Consider the following 19,524-nt stretch of genomic DNA (forward strand, 5'->3'; position numbering starts at 1 on the left):
TTTTTCTTGCCCCCCCCCCCTCCTTTTTTTTTTTTTAAATATTAAAATGTCAATGGATCATCTAATTGCAAACACTTTAATATTTGTGGTATTTCGTGTTGGGAGCAGCTTCTGTATAATTCAGCCATCTCAACATGTTCTTTCATGTTTTTAAGTCCAGAGGTTCAGTACAAGCATAGTAGGAATAGGGAGGAATTTATATTAAAAATACACTCCAGTTCTCATTTTCAGCTCTTTAGTAACAACCTGAGCCAACGGGCTGAGCATGAGGTTTTTCCATTTTGCTGGAATCAAGGAACATGATGTCAGCAATAATCTGATTCCTTTTACATGTCTGTGGAGCAACTGAACAAAAACTGAATGCAGTCCTCTTTCCCCCCCCATTTTTAATCTACAGAATACTATGTAAAGGATACATCATGCCAATTAAACTCCATTTCTGAATGCATTTACTTTGTATGCATTATTATTTTTGTACATATTTTAGGCTTGTTCTTTAACCTTGTAGTAATTACAGTCTGAGATCACTAAAACACACTCTTCTTTGGCTGTTACTAACTTAGTGTATATACAGTAAAAATTGTGCTTATGTTTTATTGATAGAAATGTTTACTAATAGTATTTACATTTCAGAGCCTTCTTCTTATGATCCAGTAAACTTCCCTATTGAGACTAATTTACATTCTCAATTCAGGTTTAAAATAGTCAGTTTAGAATATTACAAATCAGGTTTGGGCCATTTGGTAATTCCTTATGAATACAGGGGAAGGGCCCTTTTTTTTAAAGGAGGAAGAAATGAAATTGGAGAGCCATTTAAATGCAACATTAAAGGTTTTGTCTCACAAGTTAAATATACATCATCAAACCAGGGAACATTGTTAGTTAACTATAGCCTCCATTTCCTGTTCTTAGCTGACTGGAGTCTCACCCAATGGGCTCTTCTGCTACTGTAGCTCATCTGCATCTAGGTTCAACATGTTCACATTCAGAGATGCTTTTCTGAATATGTTGGTTGCAACAATTGTTTGAGTTACTGCTGCCTTCCTGTTAGTGCAGACCAGCCTGGGTATTCTCCTTTGGCATCAACAAACCCTGGAGATGAGTATGAGGGAATATCCTAGTAGGTAATCCAGTCATCTTGTTCTGCTTACCAAAATTCAGGGCCGTAGGGGGGCTGGTGCCTATCCCAGCTAACATGCACAGACAGGCAGGTTACATCCTGGACAAGTCGCCAGTCTGTTACAAGGCAAACATATAGAGACAGACACAGTTTAGATAAACAATCTCTGAAATACTCAGATCAGCCCATCTGGCACCAACAACCATGCCTTGTTCAAAGCTGCTTAAATTACTTTCTTCCCCATCCTGACGCTCTGTTTGAACTTCAGCAGGTCATCTTGACCATATAAACATGCCTGAATGCACTGAATTACTGCCATGTGATTAGCTGATTAGATATTTGCCTTAAGGAATGGTTGATCCTAACAAAGTTGACAGTTTAAATAAACTATAATCCTTTAAGCATTGAGACTTCCGATATGTAAAAATACCATTTTCTATTTGAATATGTATGGTTATTCAAACGAATAACCACTCCTCCTAAGCAGTAGACGTTAATAACATAATATTTTTAGTCTTTTTTTTTTTGCAGGATCTTTAATTCCACACAGGTAAAACGTAGTTTTTTAAACCAAATTACATTGTGTGACTTTATACTGCCGTAATATATGCAGCAGAATGTGAACAAGTAGTCTGTCTGGTACAGTAAGGCTCGCTGTGGCCTCAACGCTCCACTAGATGGCGGAAAATACAACAGAATAAGTCGACGTACACTGAGCCTTGTGAAATGGCGTCCTGATGAGATGGTGCCGAAGTTATTTGCTTCGTCACCACTTATCTAAAACATTTAGACCTACAGCGAGGCTTAGTTTAACCTTGTAGCATAACAAAAACTTTCTCTTTTATTTTTAAGATAAATGACCGCCGTGTAAGCTAGCCAATGTGCAAGGAATCCTCGACAACAGTTGAAAGTTTCCTCACATATTCAACAGTTGACATTGACAACTCACTGTGTGACTGCGTCTTACAGTTTTACTCGCTGTTAGCGTACAAGTAGCAAAGGGTGAGTTCGCCACAGTAAACACAGGACGTGCTCCTGTAACGCAACACCAAACATTTTATAGGCGCTATGTTTACGCCTCTCAACTGTTCGCCGCCTCACTTGACTGAAAGTGCAAAAAGGCTTGCTGGGAAATGTATTTTTTTAACAGTTTCGTCCCGGCAGCGGCGACTACAAGACGCTAGCTAGCGCAATACTCTTCCCACAATTCACCGCGTTGTTGTTAGCGACCCCCATCTTGTGTCCTCCTCATGAATATATATTAGTCGGTATTTGCGTAGGAGGTCGGCCGACGTTCATTTCATATTCTAGCGCTGTGTTTTGGTCCAAATGGGACGCACAGTCACGTCTCCGCCCTGATCTGTCCCTGCTCGCCCAGCCTCTTTCTCAGCGAATTTAATCAGTAAGATGTTTTTTGGGAGCAGCGGAGGAGACTCCGACAGGGAAAGGAAGGCGAGGAGTGAATGACTACTAGTGGAATAACTCAGCAACACCGCCCAGTTGGCGGACATTTAGCGCGGCGGGCACGTATTCGGGCTTTTAAATGTAGAGCTTTTAGGCATAACCAAGTGCGCACCGTTATTTATTTAGAGCGGGGGACTTTTCATTGGCAGGGATGGAAAGTGTACAGGCTGTCGCTGAGGATGGCGCGTCAGATGGAGGCGCGACCAAGTTAATGAAGAAGCCCAGCGGACTGTCTGTCGCCCAGGGGACTCCAGCGGATGATGGCGGTGGATGTTTGGCACCCTCCCGCGCTGAGGCAAAGAACGGGAATAGCCTTTCTCATTCCGCCTCTACAGCGGGGACTAGTGCGTCAAACCGAGCCGTGGCGTCTAATGGCCGGAGCTCATCCAGCAACTCCAGCTCGCTCCTGTTGCGACGGAGGCGCTTGAAGAGGAACCTCTCAGCTGCAGCTGCAGCCACCACTACCACCTCAGCTGTCACCGCCGCTTGCGGCGCGAAGATGAACTCGGCCCTGTCCTCTGCGTCTTTACATACTCGAAGTCTGGATAGGAAGACTCTGATGAAGCACCGACAGAACATGCAGCTGCAGTCCGCAGATCGCGAGTGGGTGAGAGCAGATCTCCACCGGGGCGCCATACACGTCCACGACAGACTGACGCCCTCGTATCCCAGGCCGGTGCTTTGCACTATGGACACCACAGCCGGCGAGGTGGCCCTCCGACTGAGTAAACTCTCCAGCAAGTCGAGCTCTGTAATGCGCATTTTTTGTAAAGACGCCTCCAAGACGGACCAAAATGGGAACTGTAACATGAATTATGAATATAATGATAATCAGGACAAGGTAAAAGAAGACTCGAGTATAAAATGCAGCCACCTGACCCCACTGGAAACCACAGATTTAAGAACCCGTCCAAATGACAGGTTGAGACTTCTCCTCATGGAGAACGCAGATGTCAGGCAAAAGCAACAGGACGTTGATGGAAAACTTTTCACCCCGGAGTCAGAAGACAACATAACCTGTTCGCTGTCAGACTTGAATTCTAACTCTAACATGGATACCCCCAATGACGATGATTCGGAGCACAGGAACGGTGTGGACAGTTATGGATTAAACTCTGGCTCAGATGTGGAAAGCAGTGCATTTGACGACCTGAGCTCCGGGGCCCGCCTCAGTGAACACAGGGACTCCCTGAGTGATGACATGATCCTGGGAACTGAGGCATCCATCCTCAGTCCCTCCTTTGATAGTGCCACAGAGGGCCATGACATGTACGGGAGCTCGTCAGACGAACTGGAACTCGACTGTCCAGCATCTAGCTCAAGTATGGACCCCATCTCCCAGCATCATACTAATGGCATCACTGCTGTCACTGCCAACTACAAGCAGTGCAACGTGGGACATTTAAGCGACGTGACAAGCGACGTGGGGCCAGATAGCAGACTCAGCCCACACAGTCTGGGCAGCCTCCCACCCAGCAGTAGTTCCGGCTCATTGTCAAGAGCTGGTTCTACAGGTAACACACCTGACATCCAAGATCCGGACTGTGGCCAGGGGGCCGTAAAAACAGGGCTCACAGCACACCAGAATGGAGATTCTTATAATTCCAGCCCCACACTCTATGTTCAGCTGCATGGTGAAGCTGTTAGGAGGCTTAGCCCAGATGAGAGGCCTCTGCAGATCCAGAATGACTTTCTCTTTAAGCTTGGATTTAAGAACCCGTGGAGAGTTCAGGAGGAGGGGCTTAACACAGAAATTGGCTCCTTGTTACGTTTTTATGCAGGTAAATGAAACTACGTGTCTGTGTATACATGTGTAATATGACTAATATCATTATAATATCATCCTATTGCGATCCATGTGTGTTTTGCTCATTCTGACAGTTACTGAGGCCTTTATATGAAGCCTTTGTTGTTTGGAGTAGAGATCCGTAATGTTGTAGTGCTTGGAACAGGTTGTTAACCTGTGAAAGAATGAATCTGGTGGATTCAGGCATTTGTATGGTATGACACCATATCCTTTTTGCAGAGGCAGGATAATATTTTCACAGGATGAGCTTGTGCAGTATGAGTGCAGCACAAAACCTGATAACTGCGACAACAGTTTTAGAGGGTCATTATTAAAGGTCTGATAGACTAAGCCTTTTTCCCAGTGATGGGTTGCTATGTTCAGGTTATCCGTGTGCTTGCATTAATGGGTCAAAGTGAGGTCACGTTCCAGAAGGATGTTGATTTTACAGATCTACCTTGCATTACAGTCTTTGTTTGTTTTTGTTTTTGTTGCTTCTTCCAGCTTCAGCTATCTTTGTTGGCCTGTAGCAGCACACTTTGCTCCCATGGACACACATGCCATTGGCTACAAAGCCATCACCACAACTTATGGTGCTCAGACATGGGGGCCCTTTCCGGCTTTTGCCCCATTATCATCCTAATGAAAAGCCTGAATTCCTTTTTGGTTGGATGGAGAATAGGGGTGGGAGCGGTATGGCTGGGAAGACCATAAACCCTCTCTGTGGACTCTGTGAATTCTGGTCATTGAGATGCTGCACACTGCCTGTCCTACTGGCATCCAGCACAGCTACTGTCACACTAACTAACTGCTTGCCAAGCTGGGTTAACGTGCTTCTCCAAAGCTCAGGAAGCCCTTTTCTTCACCATGCCACTGCCTCCACCACCGCTGCTATTGCTGTTTGCTGCTGTGGGAAGTCGAGTGTGTGGGTGGCGGTGGTGGTTGAGGGGTGATAATGTGAGTTGAATGAGGACAGTTGAGGAAACTGGTCTGAAGTGTGCAAACTGTAATGCTCTGTAGCTTCCTGTCCCTGGAGGCTGCTGAAACAGAAGTTATTTAATAAGAAGCTGAAAATGGCCATAGAACCAATTGTTTCCGATTGCTAGGATTATTTAATTACATGGAAGGCTGTACAAGCGTGCATACTGGGACTCCTTAATCAATGCCCATTTAGAGAAAATAACAAATCAAATCCTACATGAGCCTGTGCAGTCATCTGAGATGAGCCAGTAGCAAACAGCAGCTGTTAACTGCCGGCAGAGGAAGCCCTCACGGCCCTCTGATGGTGACGCCTCCACATCTCATGTGAGACAGCTTAACTACGATCACCTGAGCTCTCCCCGGCACGCCCCCACCACCACCACCACACAAAGTGCCACTCAACAACACCCAGGCTGAAGTCTGCAAATGAGGCTTGCCGCTTGTCCAGCCACATGTAGAACGACATTGAAGAGCACTACACACACACACACACACACACACACACACACACACACACACACACACACAGGGATGCACTGTAAAGAGAGAGCAGTGCTGATGCCCTTGGGACTTTACTAGCCCGCTCTTCCACTGTTTCCTTACTGCGCTGAAGCACGTGAGGAATGTACGCTGGCTCCTCTAGAATGTCAGGCACGTCTTCTACAGAAGGGAATGAGAGGGCTGAGGGGGATGGGATGTATGAAGGAATTCTGCGCTGACACATGTTGAGCTGTCTTCGAATGGCTTTTTTTTCTCTCAGATAGTGGCGATCGGACTAGCCCCAGCTGACTTGTTGGCTGAATCTCAGCCACAGCTGCCACAGCTGTAGGCCTCAGTCACACTGAAGACCTTTTTGTTTTATGTGTCTGGTCATGCAGAGTGGCCTTTGATACAGGAAGTTTAGTATCCAAACTATGTTTTCTCACGCTGTTGCACAGTACAAGCTCTATGCACTTTTAATCGTAACCTAGATATTAAGTATGAGAGCAGCCGCTATGCTGTGCTATATTTTTAATAAGAGTGACATATGAAGTACTCAGCAACTCTGCATGATTAGGGAAGCAGGAGAATGATGGGAAGGGGCTGTTAAGTCGAGGAGTTGCCATGGAGCATCTCGATAGATCCTTTGGACAATCCAGAGACCAGTTTGACTTGGAAGGGGTCAGGTCATGCTTTGAGAACACAGACTCTGCAGTGGTCAAATGAGAAAACTCACTTTGCCCTACTAGACACACAAGCACACACATATAGGCTGACTAGATCAAAGGGCTGCTGTCCTCTTTGGAAGGCTGATGAGTGATCCTTTCAGAGCTGCTCACACAGGAGTCTCTTGTAATGCCAAGCCAGCTTTATTAGAATTTGAGTATAAGGGAAAAAAATTATTTAAAAAATACAGAAAATACACACAATTTAAAGGCCACTTGGACTTATTATTAAACTAAAGTTTAGTGGAGTCAAGAAAAATATGTATCTGCTTTGGTTTGCATGTTATTGCCACTTCTGTGTGTGTGTGTGTGTGTGTGTGTGTGTGTGTGTGTGTGTGTGTGTGTGTGTGTGTGTGAGAAAGAGAGAGAGCTGTCTAAGCCCCGACTACTGTAAAACTCTATCACAGATAGCAAAGTGTCTCATCTTTTTGAGAATAAATTCCTTTGAACTCGAGAGGCAGTGCCTCCCTGGAGCACATGTTTGGTGGATCTCTGATCTATCTATTTATCATTCTTCTTGTATTACCATTCTAGAAACTTTTTCGATAAAGAATACACAAATATTTATTCTTTAATTATTGCTCTTGAAAATGTTGGTGATGGATACCTTCCTAGCTGTGAGCCATGTAGCAAAACAGTCTGTACCAGTCATGCTTTTTGGTGGTCTATCTTTTTAAATGTAAAGTAGTTGGTTACACTAGTTATCAGTGTTAGCTATCTACTATTCATCTAAAGATGATAAACTACATTCTGCTTTTATTCTTGTTTCTAAAGAAAAACTAAAACAGACATTGCTATCACTTTAGACATAAAGAAAGATGGACATTTGGAGGGTTAGTGAAGTCGTGTTTAGAGGAAGGAGATAAACACCATCATATGGTAAACATAAGCCAAGAAAACATTTCAGATGAGCCCATCTTAAATATTTAAGCATTTAAATATTTGGTGTTCAGGAGACTGTGAGCCTTATAAAAGGCATGTTAAAGGTTTCAGATAGCATATAAGTAGTGCTATCTGAAAGCTGGAGATCTAGAGAATGAACACTTATTATTTTGAGGGAAATTGTTTTATTAAATAAAACAAGGCGCAAAGCATTACAACATGTTGAAAAGACAACAGCCTCAGTCAATGCAGTAGATGCTTTGACCTGGAAACAGGGCTGATGCATCATCGCTTAGCAAGCAAACAGAAGTTCTCTGTTAATCAACGGTGCGGTTTAGTAAAAATTGTAATATTTCAGATTAAAACATTATATTTTTTCAGTGTTACTCTGTAACCCAGTTTCTTCTCTGATGACTGCAAATCTCCAGTCCAGCAAGCTAATGAAGTTACCTACCCCCTACTGGGGTGCTTCTTTTCCATTACCCAGAGGTAGTAGTGTTTGTCTCTCTCTAGATATGCGTGTGTGTGTGTGTGTGTGTGTGTGTATGTGTAGACTTGTTTTAAAGAGAAATGGCATACTGAACCCTAACATGCACACACTGGCACAGGGTTTCTCTAGAGGCAAAGAGCCTGAAGTTCTTAACTAAACCAAAGCAGCATGCTAAATTATTTAGATTCATTAGCCTACGCGGCGTCGCAAACACTCTCATCTATGCACTTAAGCATACCAGCTACTTTTTGTGAGCTCTACTTCTTACTCTATTAAAGTTGAAATGTTTGAAAAGCAGTTTCCTGTAGGTCTGAAGTGGGAAGATTTGGTGTGCCTTACGAGTGAAATTAATGACCACGGGCCTAGAAACTATAAAGGTATTAATTCCTTTCAGTTCCATGCTGGTTCATAGCTCAAGCTTCTGTGGAAGTCAGTTTTGGTAGCCGTTTCAGCACACTGCACCCAATTTTCAGGTAATTCCCATGTCGTCATTGTGCGCCAGGAAGGTGAAATTGGCAGGAAGAATCAGCCATGAAGAACTAATAAAAGCAGAGATAATACCAATAATGACTCTGGTTTTATGAAACACAATATCTTCCTGATTAAAAATGTTTGTAGCTTTGCAGGTTTATGGTAGCCGTTAACGTTGTAATCTGAGTAATATTGGTTTTTCACAATGGCATTTTATAGTCCACAATTTTAATGAAATGTAACATTTTTATTTTTCATTTCAGTTTATTTTTGCAAACCCTCAAGACCAACTGAAACATGGCCTCACTGATATTCAGGTGTTTACTTGCAACATTCGGGCAATAACTTGACTACTTTATTGCTTTGGGATCTAGCTACAAGGCCAAGGCTAACACTGCACATATTCTGCATTTTTGTCATCACCTGGGTTAATTCCACTGCATCTAAAAATGGCAGTAATATTCCTTCAGCGTCTTACAGAAAGCTTTGTTTAAAGGGGGAGGGGGGGTTTTCTGCACTTATCCGGACCTTTTCAACACAAGCCTTCGAAGTTCCACAACTGTTTATTTTTTAGTTTTTCCTCTGTGTTTGCGTGTCCTGTTCATGCTGAGAGATGTGTAACAGACAATCTGAGAACTATAAATGTAATTTTACTAACTAAAGCACATAGGAAAAAATTAAATCTAGAGTATGAGCAGGTGGCCTGTTGTAAAAAGGTTTCCCTTACCCCAAACTGCTATCATTTTTCCTTTTACCTAGCCAAGGAGCTTTGGTGCCTAAAATAACAAACAATATATGAACAAAGTGTCAGATTAATTGAGCCCAATTCTTTTGCCGCCATACATTTTCCTAAAGAGACTTCTTTGCTTTGTAAAGGAAAATCCTGCTCAGTCTCTTGGTAACATGTCTAATAGTCAGGAAAATGTCTTTGCCTGTGTGTGTGTGTGTGTGTGTTTGTTCATGGACACAAATTCTGTAATTAATGCATTTCAATATGAAATATATTTTGTGTCAGATTTGCAGTTTTTTCTTTTTGTTGTACAGAAAGAGCATGTGACACCATGGCAACCAGGAAAACAAAGCTCTAAAAGCTGTGGCAACTGTTGTATTTCAGCCCAAACCACTTTTTAAAAAATTATTATTAATGCCTAACCTTAACCAAGTAGTTTTTAATAGCTAAATCTAAACATAACCATATGACATATCTGTAACACATACCCTACAAATGTTGTGTGAAGAAATGTATGGGTCTCTGGTGTGAAAGTCAAGAATGACTTACTCCTCCACCACCAGTCATGTTCAGGGACACCAAATAATGTTGGGAAATTTGTCATTACAAACATTAAAAAATGTGCTGTGAGATCAGCTTGAACTGTTATATGTCATTTTTCCAAATTTTGATAGTTGTTATCAGGTCATCACCTCTTTTCATTTTGGTACGCACATGTGTTGAACCCCTGCATGCCACCAGAACCAATGTACCTTGGCACTGATCACCAGTTTCTTTCAAAAGATATTCTGATGTAGAGTGTTTTAGTGAAGGAGGTGAAGAAAGTTAACACTCTGGTCCAAAGTCTCTCGTGCATTTTCAGCTGGTATGCATAGCATATTAATCATTTAATTTTCATGCTCATCAAACTCTTCAGTGACCCCTCATGTGGTTTGTATGTGGGCACAGTCATCCTGTAAGAGACCACTCCTGCTCTTGATGTAAAAAGTTGAAAGTGATCACTTAGAACAACTTTTTTCCCCCTCTGATACAAGTGGACTCAAATGATCCATGGCCTCCTAAAGCAAAGCAGAGCCACCACCTCTTGTTGTAGAGGTGTGTGGGGGGCAAGTGTTCACACTCAGCTGCCCTTGAATTTGTCACTCTTCTTACACATCTTTAAAAGATTTGTAGCTTTCTATTATTATATTTATCATATGCTAATAAAGTCTCGGTGGAATCTTGGGCAGATTGTTGCCTACGGTGTGAGGAACATGTTAACATTTCATGAAGATTGCAATAGTTTGACTACTCTCAAAGCTTTGTGAAATCTCTTTTCAGGACAGTATATTTCCACTGTTACCTCAGGGGCCTCTCTGAGGCGGCAGCGGCTAGTGACGTGATGACTTAAAGGACTGTGCAGGGTTTAAAGGCTTAATGAAGCTCCCAGCTTTCTCCAGCAGGCTCTGTGGCAGCTATCAAGCAGAAAACCACTCACTCTGTCTTGTCAGTGCCACGTTGCTCCCTTCGTACAGTCAGCGCGCCAGATTGCTCCCACACTCACACTTGCATTTCTATGAAAACATTTTCAAAGGCAGAAGGAGGACAGTCTGCGCGATTCTTGTCATTGTTTTGTTTTTTTGTTTTTATGAACGATTACTGGTTATCATAATAACAGTAGGAGGATGCCTTCCAGCGGTTTACTTTGGGTGAATTTTGTTATTCAAATGATGTTTTATTGGTGCTCGGCGATGTTGATCATTTGCAATATTCAAGTGTCGCTTTCACTTAAACCTATAAAACGCAGCCGAACCAAAGGATCTCCGTGTGTGTAAAGGCTCCTGCATCATCTCTGCAGAAGTGAGGCACTGGGGCTGCCTCATCCTTCCTCACATTCACGTTCTCGCCTGACAGCTAATGGTCTTTCTAAATGGCCCATTGCTGAGTCATTATGTAATTGTGTAACCAGATTTCACACGTTCCAGAGCTCAAATCCAATACGCATGTGTTGGTGTGCGCTGAGGTTTTTCTGGCTTTCGCTAGTGTATCCGTGTGCCCAAGAGAAAACTGAGCGATCAAAGAATAGATTTACTGTATGCATTTTACTTTTGTTCACATGCGAGCCGCACGTGCACAAGCGCTCTTAAACGAATAGTGACCATAGAGTCTCAGTGCTGAGCTGGATGTTAGTATCTCGGAGGATTCACGTGTGTGTCTATTGAGGCAGACTTGGAGAGGATGGTGGTGTCAGCTTGTAGCAGTTAAAGCAAGGGGAACTGTGTTCTGTCTAATATAGATTGCCTTCTTGGCTGACATCCACCACCCTCCCCTTCTCTCCTCTCACGCCGAATCATCCTCCCTCTCTCAATTTCTCTCATGATCGATCCTCCTCCCTTTCCTCTCGCTATCTTTTCTCGCATCTCCTCCTCCCTCACACCATCTGACAGTTTGCATTTATCTTCCCATATCTCTACCCTTTCCTTGCTTATTGCTTTTCATTCTGACAATTAGTGGTCACCCTCCTGGTTGTCTTATTAATAAATGACAAAAACCAACAGCTAACATCATTGCTTTTAGACGCTTAAAAGTCTCTGTCTGATTGCTGTCTCCGTGCGTGGATTTGCTTGCTTGGGTATATAGCATGCCCACTGTGTAAACACTGTAAGTAAAAAAGAAACAGGGTTGTATGCAGCTGAAAGTGCCTTTGTAAACAGTTGAATCTAGGCTGAGCAATGTCATGCTGATATGTCACTGTTGTCTGCCAGCCGGCACATCTTTGATAGGGAATTGGGAAAGGGGGTTGGGAAGGGCAGCAGCTTTTCCTGCCCTGTGGGAGAAGCCCATCCTCTTAGCTGTCTGTCAAGCTGCCCTTGCCAAATGCTCCCCGGAAATCTCGGAGGTTTGGAATAGTCGATGTTCACCAAACAAAAAGCAATGAAAGGGTTCCCCCTTCGGGAGGGTCACGGGCTCGGCTGACTGTCCCCGAGCTGAGCACCAGCCCCTGGCCCCGACCACATCCATGAGCGGGGGATTAGAAGCCGGCCAGCAGGGGCTGACTTTATGCAGCTTTGATCAGCAGCAGCATAGCCTAATACCCAACAACATCTGCAACTCTCAGCATTAAAGAGGCCCAAAAAAAGCGGCCTGCTTGCCTGCTAGTCTACTGGACAGAACTGTATCAATTTGGATGTTTCTTTAAATACCACCACTCCAGTGGTGCTTAGACTGATTTGTTTTACAAAGCCCACGTCTCCAGACAGGGTAGCTTGCTTTGTGTTTGAAAATCCAGTGTCTTAGCTTTTTGTTTTCACTAGAAGAAAAGATAGGATCTCTTTGCTTTTTGTGGTGGCTCTGTATTGATACATTTTCCTGCTTTGTAGAAACGGATCAGAAAAAGCTAAGGAGGTAGAATGTTTTGCAAACATTATTGTGTAAAGAAAGTTACCAGGCGGTCTTTGAATCTTTGTATGTGTCATCTGGACACAGTTAGATAAGGTGTGTTTGGGTGGAGCTGAGCTCATTTCTTTGGACTTTGCTCTAATAGAAAGTGGACAGAGTTGTCATTTCATATCAACAACATATCTGTTGATATGAACTGACCTATTTTGAAGTTCATCTCTCTCAAAAAAATGCTGAAGCACAATGAAAGTACTTCCTCATTGGTGAGCGAATGAAGAAAGAAAGGTTATTAAAAAACAAGAAGGATGCCACCACACGCCAGTGATTTACTGGAACAGATTTGCATGATTACTGCACAAGACACATGCACAGATATTATACTTAAAATTCGAAAATGTTATATCCATAGCTCTCCATTCTTCTTTTAATCTGATCACACTTGGCCATAGTGTTTTTAATTTATTCTTATAGCTTTAATTGCGCTGTTTGCTCCAAAGCAGTCCCTGTATCCAGGTGGGATACACCAAAAACCCACTCAGTGCCACCTGCCTTTCACCAAACACCAGACAGAAAGAAACAAATTGTAACTATTTGATAAAACTGGATAGTTAACGAAAAGAACATCTTAAAGGAAAGTGAATAATTTACTGGCATTCATTAATTGGCCAGAAACACATCTAAGAGTTAATAGAACAGGTTACTGTCGTTCTTTCACTATTTGGTGTTTAGAATATCAAAATAAGTAGTGTAACAATTTCAGTTTGTCCCAGTTGGATTATTACAGATGCGTTACATTTCCCAAAACTGAACAGAATCATTAGCAGCTACCAAAACATTTATGCAGGTAAGATTTGTTATAGGCGCTGGGTGTTAACAGTTAGGTTCATATGTATTTTTGGCATTTCAACTGTTTATCAAAATATATTTTAGTGACATTTATATCTTTAATTGAACGGGATTACGTCAAAATTCATGAATCACAACTCTTTCTCAAGTGACTGCTTGTCTCAGACCCCTTTTTATAGACAGGTGTGGTCTATTCCATCATTCTAGCTGTAGCATTTGCTTTTTGAAGTCGCTGCTGTGAACCCACTGCATGCTGTTGAGGAAGCAATACATGCAAATAAGAAATGCATCAGAGAGATATACATTAGCAATGTGAATGTTTGAGCATGCATTTTAGCTGCTGGCACAAAGGGGCCAACAAACAGCATTAAAGGATTGGTAGAGCATCAGAAAAGAGGAAGTCCTTTATTTTATTATTTTATTTTTGTTTGAGTCCATGGGTTTCAAGTATTTAAAATAAGAATTTTAAATATTATTGTGTCCAACCATACAGTATAGGTATACCCTCCAAGTATTTCTTGACCTAACTGTATAATAGTGGTGTGTCTGTATAGGTGAAGGCTCAACATCAGCCTTTAGAGAATGGACAGGTGAAACTGTGGCCTGTGTGCAGCCTGTCTCAGTCATCAGCAGGGCAATTTGCTAGTCTCTTTCTGTTAGCTGTGCAGTTTGATAATTACCCAGGTCCTGGAAAAAAGTGAAGGCGTCACTTGCTGCACCAGGAAGTTGCCCTTCACTTTTCTCTCGTGTCCTTCCCCTGTGGATTTTACTCTCTTGCGCATGCTTATTCTGCCCAGTGTCATTCTGTCAGCAGTTCCTGTTTCATTTGTGGTTTCTTTCACATAAACACTTGGTGTCTTTTATCAACTCTCACTTGGCCTCCACTTTTCTATTTTTCCCAGCTCCTCTGATTAAAGACTTTCCCTCTTTTGTTTTCTCACTACCCCCCCTTCTCTCTTGCTCTCTCCCTCTCTCTCCCTCACTGCCCTCCCACCCTGGCACCCCCTCACCCCTCCTCCCTCTCCCTCAGTGCCACTGTGTTCACATGGCCCCTGCATGTGACATGAAGCTGAGCCAAAACACCCCGGATGCCCGCTTCAGCCCTTCGCTGTTCCAGACCTTGTTAAATTTTAAACAAAACAAAAGGACAGGGGAAGGAGGGAGAATGAGAAGAAAGAGAAAAGTGAGCACGTGGGGCCAGGGGAATGTGCAACAACATCACAATTTCATTCATTCACTCGTTCTGTCCCTCTGCATCATCACAAGAGCACAGCCCTTTAATTCTTGCCCTCTGTCCATTTACTGGTGTGAAAGGCTTTCTCTTGTCTCTGTCCTCTCTCTCTGCTCTGGGTCGGACTAGTTGAGGCTTCAAGCAAAGATCTGGAGTCTGATTGCTTCATGGACTGTCCTTCTTTGGTATTAAAGAACAACTGGCTTTGCTGACTTGCAGTCTTCATGGACAAGCTTTAGTAGCCTATCTAAAAAAGTAGGCTTTTTAATAGAAATAGCTAGAAATATGGATGAGAAAAAGCAGAAATCACTGGTTTATTAGTGCCTGAGCACAGCTTTGTAAAATGCAGTGACTTGCAGACAATACCTGAAAAGTTGGGACAGGGGTATGTTTACTACTGTGTTGCATCACCACTTCTGTGTTTGGAAAATAAGAAGAGCAGTTGCTGCAGTTTTGATAGCTAATGGATGATACGGGGTTTCAGCTGGTTAGCAGTTCTGGGCCTCCTTTGATGCCTGGCCTGGTCAGGCCAGTTTATCAGCAAATTGTGTAACTAGAGAGTCATACTGCTGGGATACGTGCAGAATGTGGTCTTCCTTATATGAGCAGGGCCTTGTGTGCTGCAAGGCTAAATACAGCAGCCTGACCCATGCCTTCCTCACGCTCTCTCTCTCCCTGCTTCACTGTCTAATCTTTACTCCGCTATCTAATAAAGCTAAAACCCCCCAATAGATAATTAACAGATCACTAAAAAACTCATCATGCAGATGCTCTCTCTGTATTTACACTATGTTGTTTAGTGTTAATGGTGCCTTCACAGCTGTGCAAGTAATCCATGTCATACTATGATACAGTGGCAGGTGCTGGCTTTTGAACTATATTGGGTCTATCTTCTCTATAAGAGGATGTCCAGTCCGGGATTTTCAAAAAGAAGCCACGCAGACTGTGCTAAGCTTTACTCTTTTTAAATGTTGTCCCTTATATACAGAGTTTTTGATTTCTTGGTCATTTTTAGACAGCCACAGTAGAGAGTAGACAGGAGGGTAGTGAGAATGACCTGCACCTGCAGCCTTTCAGCATGTGGTTTTCCTGCTCAACCAAGTGAGCTGCAACAGCAGCCATACAGAGAGGACAGAAAGGGTCTGTTCGCTTATATTAAATACCAAATAAGTGTTTATTAAAAAAACAACAACAACAATACTATTTCTTAGTTTCAACGTTTGTTTATATGTTTATATTATTTTAAAATCACATGCAGGTCACCAATCTGTTGTGGCTCTAACACAGACAACCATTCACACCTACAGCTAATTTAGAATTACCAATTAGCATACTGTTGGACATAGTTGGACATGCTGTTGGACATAGTGCAGCACTTTGGGTGAAAGTACCCGAGGACTCGAACCACGAAAACGCCATACAGAAGGGTCCCAGCCAGCCAGTGGATTCAAATCCAGCACCTTCTTAGTGTGACGCCACACATCCATGCTGCCAACATGGCAACCCTTAATGTATTTGATCCCAGAATAACTTGAATGCTTGCAGTACCTCGGTGGATATGTGCCAGATTTAGCCAAGCTGTGAGGGTCATTTATAGCTTCTGATAATAAATGGCGGCAAAGGTTAAGTACTTACTATAAGAAGTGATCTTGTTATCTGTATGTCTGGTTTACCCGCAGGTAATGCTTGGAACTGAAAGTGATTTGATTGTGTTTCAGCTTGTTTTAACAGCTAATCAATCAGGAATGAAAAAGTTGTCTTTGCCACTATGCACTGCTCATATAAAGACAGGGCTAACTGAGCTTGATTTACAGTTTTCTTGCAGTAATGGTCAAAACACATCAGCTCAGTGTATCTCTGCTATCAAATGGCACGTTGCATATGAGGAAAAACAAGTTCAGACAGGAGCCTCAAGCAGCCTGCAGTTTTCAGTCTGCCGAGCATAATATTAATCCCCACCAATCACACACGCTTTCTTTATGATTTTGTACACTGCTCTGGTATTCAGCCAGTCTCTAGCTCACTCCAGTGCTATTCTAGTTCTGCACGTATGAAAATGTTGCTGCCGCCCACTTAAATCTGCCTCTTTTTTCTAAGCAGGAATCTGTCTACACTTTGATTTGTAGCACATGCTCAGTGCACACAGTCGATAATATCACATCTGTTGATGGTGATCATCGCTGTTGTCCTAAAAGCATTTTGTGCAGCATTTTACAGCACAACGATCTATACTTACTTGTTAAGCTGCATTGCCATGTTGTTTAAGCCAGCGGTTCCCAACCTTTTTTGCGATATGACCAAAACTATTTATCATGATATACATTTGAAAATTTGCGATAACGATATAACTGACGATATAATTGACACTAGACAAAATACTTTACAACTCCACAACTTTATTAGTGCAAAAAACCCATCAATGTATTTTCACTTAAATAAGCAGCAGTTTTTTATGTGCATTAAAGTTATATAAAAACGTAACAGTGCAAATTCCTTGCTGACAGTTTAACCAAAAGGCATTTCCAGTGGAAATTGGCCGATATATCCTCAGCATAACCATGTATAATATCCACAAAACTTAAAAAGAGGTTATACACACACAATACGGTAATATTATGTTGAAGTGCAGTACGTATCACTCCGCGAGGCTCCTGCCTACGATAGCCGTAATGCTCCGACAATCCATCAAGCGGTGCGGCTTTGTAGCTTAGCAAAATCGTATTAAAACATTTGACAGATTCGAGCGACATGTACCACATAAAATCGTTTTCGAGGTCAATAAACACAACCAGAATTCATACATAAGGCACATGGGATTATAAGGGGCACTGTCGATTTTCAGAAAAATCAAAGGATTGATTTTAAGTGTGTCGTGTTTTCCAAACAACACGGTAATAACGGCCCGCTAGCATGCGCTACCAAAAATAGTGCTTTGTTGTGTATCTGACGGACGAAAGCTAAACTAGTTCCACACCACTGAAGTTGCAGCATTTTTACAAACCAATTGTGATTCATCTGTTTCATTTAACGATCCACTTTCGCTCTTCTCATTCTGCGTCACCGCCATGTGCGTATGTAAACAAAGGCACTGCGCATGCGCGTTTTACCCATATTCTATCGCGATATTTCATTTTCCTATCGTTGCCCAAAATTACACCGGTATTACCGTGAACGGTATGATATAACCCAGCCCTACATGGCTGTAAACTGACATACGCTAGAGGCAGATTAATCCATTTGCCCACTTTATTATGCCTTCAGCCTTTGAGTTTTAAAGGCATCATGTGCGAGTGGCTGGCAGGTACACACACAAAGTCTCGGTCATAACAAAATATGGAGAAAAGGGATTTAGCTGCCGTGCAGGAGTTAACAGTGAAATATATACATAAATGTACCGAGAGTTGGCAATCCTCCTGCTCCTGTAATTATGATTTTTACTTATTGTCACATTAACTTTTTAAGGCCTTTGGAGCTTCATTATGAACACTGTCCATAAATTAACAAGTAGGTTGTTTATGCCTTTTTAGAACTCTCCAAATGTCATGGAATCGCAGTCATCAGTGTTGCCATGACTCAAACAATCCACCTGATTATCTGTAGCAGTTTTGCTCTTTTGTGACCTTTAAATTTTCTCCTTCTAATGGGCGTCTGTGACGGCCTTCAGGCTGTGGAAGTGAAGTTCTGGTGTCTCACTTAAAAGCCTCTATTTTAGATTGTTAATTTAATTAAATTGGTGGCTTACAGATATGAAGTACGATTATTATTATTATCATCATTAATACGGGAGGGCCGTGCTGAAATGCAGAGGGGGATTTCGACTCTGCAGTTGACTTTGATGGCTCATTCTGGTGTTATTGAAGTTATTTTTTTTTTCTTTTTAGAGCCATGGTGCTCTGTGCCTATACCACATACTGTTTGACTGTGTGTGTGTGTGTAAATATCCCAAATGTCAAGTTTGTCATCCACGCATTACCATTATTTTCTCGTTTCTCGCCATTTGAAAGAAGAAATATTAGTTTTGCTGAAAAGGGCAGTGGCATGATGATGAGAAGAGAAGGGTGGCGCATCGGAGAGTGTATGTGAAATGTCCCATCTTAATTACTGTCAGCATTATTAATGCGTGGTACAAATGAACAGGGAAGCCCAAGGTGACAAACACATGGGAGTCCCTGTATGCTAATTAGTCACCGACGTAAACACAAATGCGTGAGTGTGTGTCTCCATGCTTGTGCAACCCACTGCTATCAGTTTTAACCTTTTGCTCAACATCAAACCTTCGCTCGCTTACCAATTACTATACTCATCTCGCCTCTTTAGCCTCTGTATCAGCAGGAGGTGTTGTCAGCCTGCTCCTTATCGCCGCCGTCTCTTCATCCCTAGCTCTCGTATTTCACCCTCCCTTGATGCACTTCCCAGGGGGGTTGAGTGTGAGGTGGGTAAGCCTAAACCTCTCTGTTTGGATGGGTGTTATTGTACTGTGCTTAAGATGACAGTACCCACCTCCCCACCCCTACCTCACTTTCTTTAAGCCCGACATACAGTATAAGGCACTGCACTTTATCAAGGCTGTATAGAGTGCAGCAGAAACAGGCTGCTGCTGCTGTATGCAGGCCATTAGCAACTGCTGAGTGACAGAATGCGGAGGCTGAAGTGACACAGTGTTAGCGCTGATGAGCAACCAGTGTTGCGAACGATAACATAATATGTGTGTCTGTGAAAGCTCTTGCATGATTTGGGTAAATCTTAAAAATAATGCTCCTAAAGGAGAGCATTTTTTTTTCTGATTCAGTGATGAGAAAATTTGCACTCAAAACTTTTCTAGAGGCCTGGTCAATATCTTTGTATGGTTTGTTTGCTTTTGTACATGCATAACTGTAGCCACAGTAAACATCTTGCCTCTTGAGTATAATTTGTAAAGTAAAATGAAGATGCACCGCCCA

At 42.5% G+C, this 19,524-nt stretch overlaps 1 protein-coding gene across 1 annotated transcript in view; it reads left to right on the forward strand.

The window, feature by feature from the left end:
• Window positions 1-2,444: 2,444 nt before the first annotated feature.
• Window positions 2,445-19,524, forward strand: part of phlpp1 (PH domain and leucine rich repeat protein phosphatase 1) — a 45,269-nt gene continuing 28,189 nt past the window's right edge. Inside the window, exon 1 of the mRNA XM_005912676.3 lies at window positions 2,445-4,365. Coding sequence (XP_005912738.1) covers window positions 2,736-4,365 — 1,630 coding nt within the window. The 5' untranslated portion in view covers window positions 2,445-2,735. The remainder of the gene's footprint in view (window positions 4,366-19,524) is intronic.

This window comes from Haplochromis burtoni, unplaced genomic scaffold (genome assembly GCF_018398535.1).
Source record: "Haplochromis burtoni strain Fernald_Lab_line unplaced genomic scaffold, NCSU_Asbu1 Contig_3, whole genome shotgun sequence".
NCBI classification, from domain to species: domain Eukaryota; kingdom Metazoa; phylum Chordata; class Actinopteri; order Cichliformes; family Cichlidae; genus Haplochromis; species Haplochromis burtoni.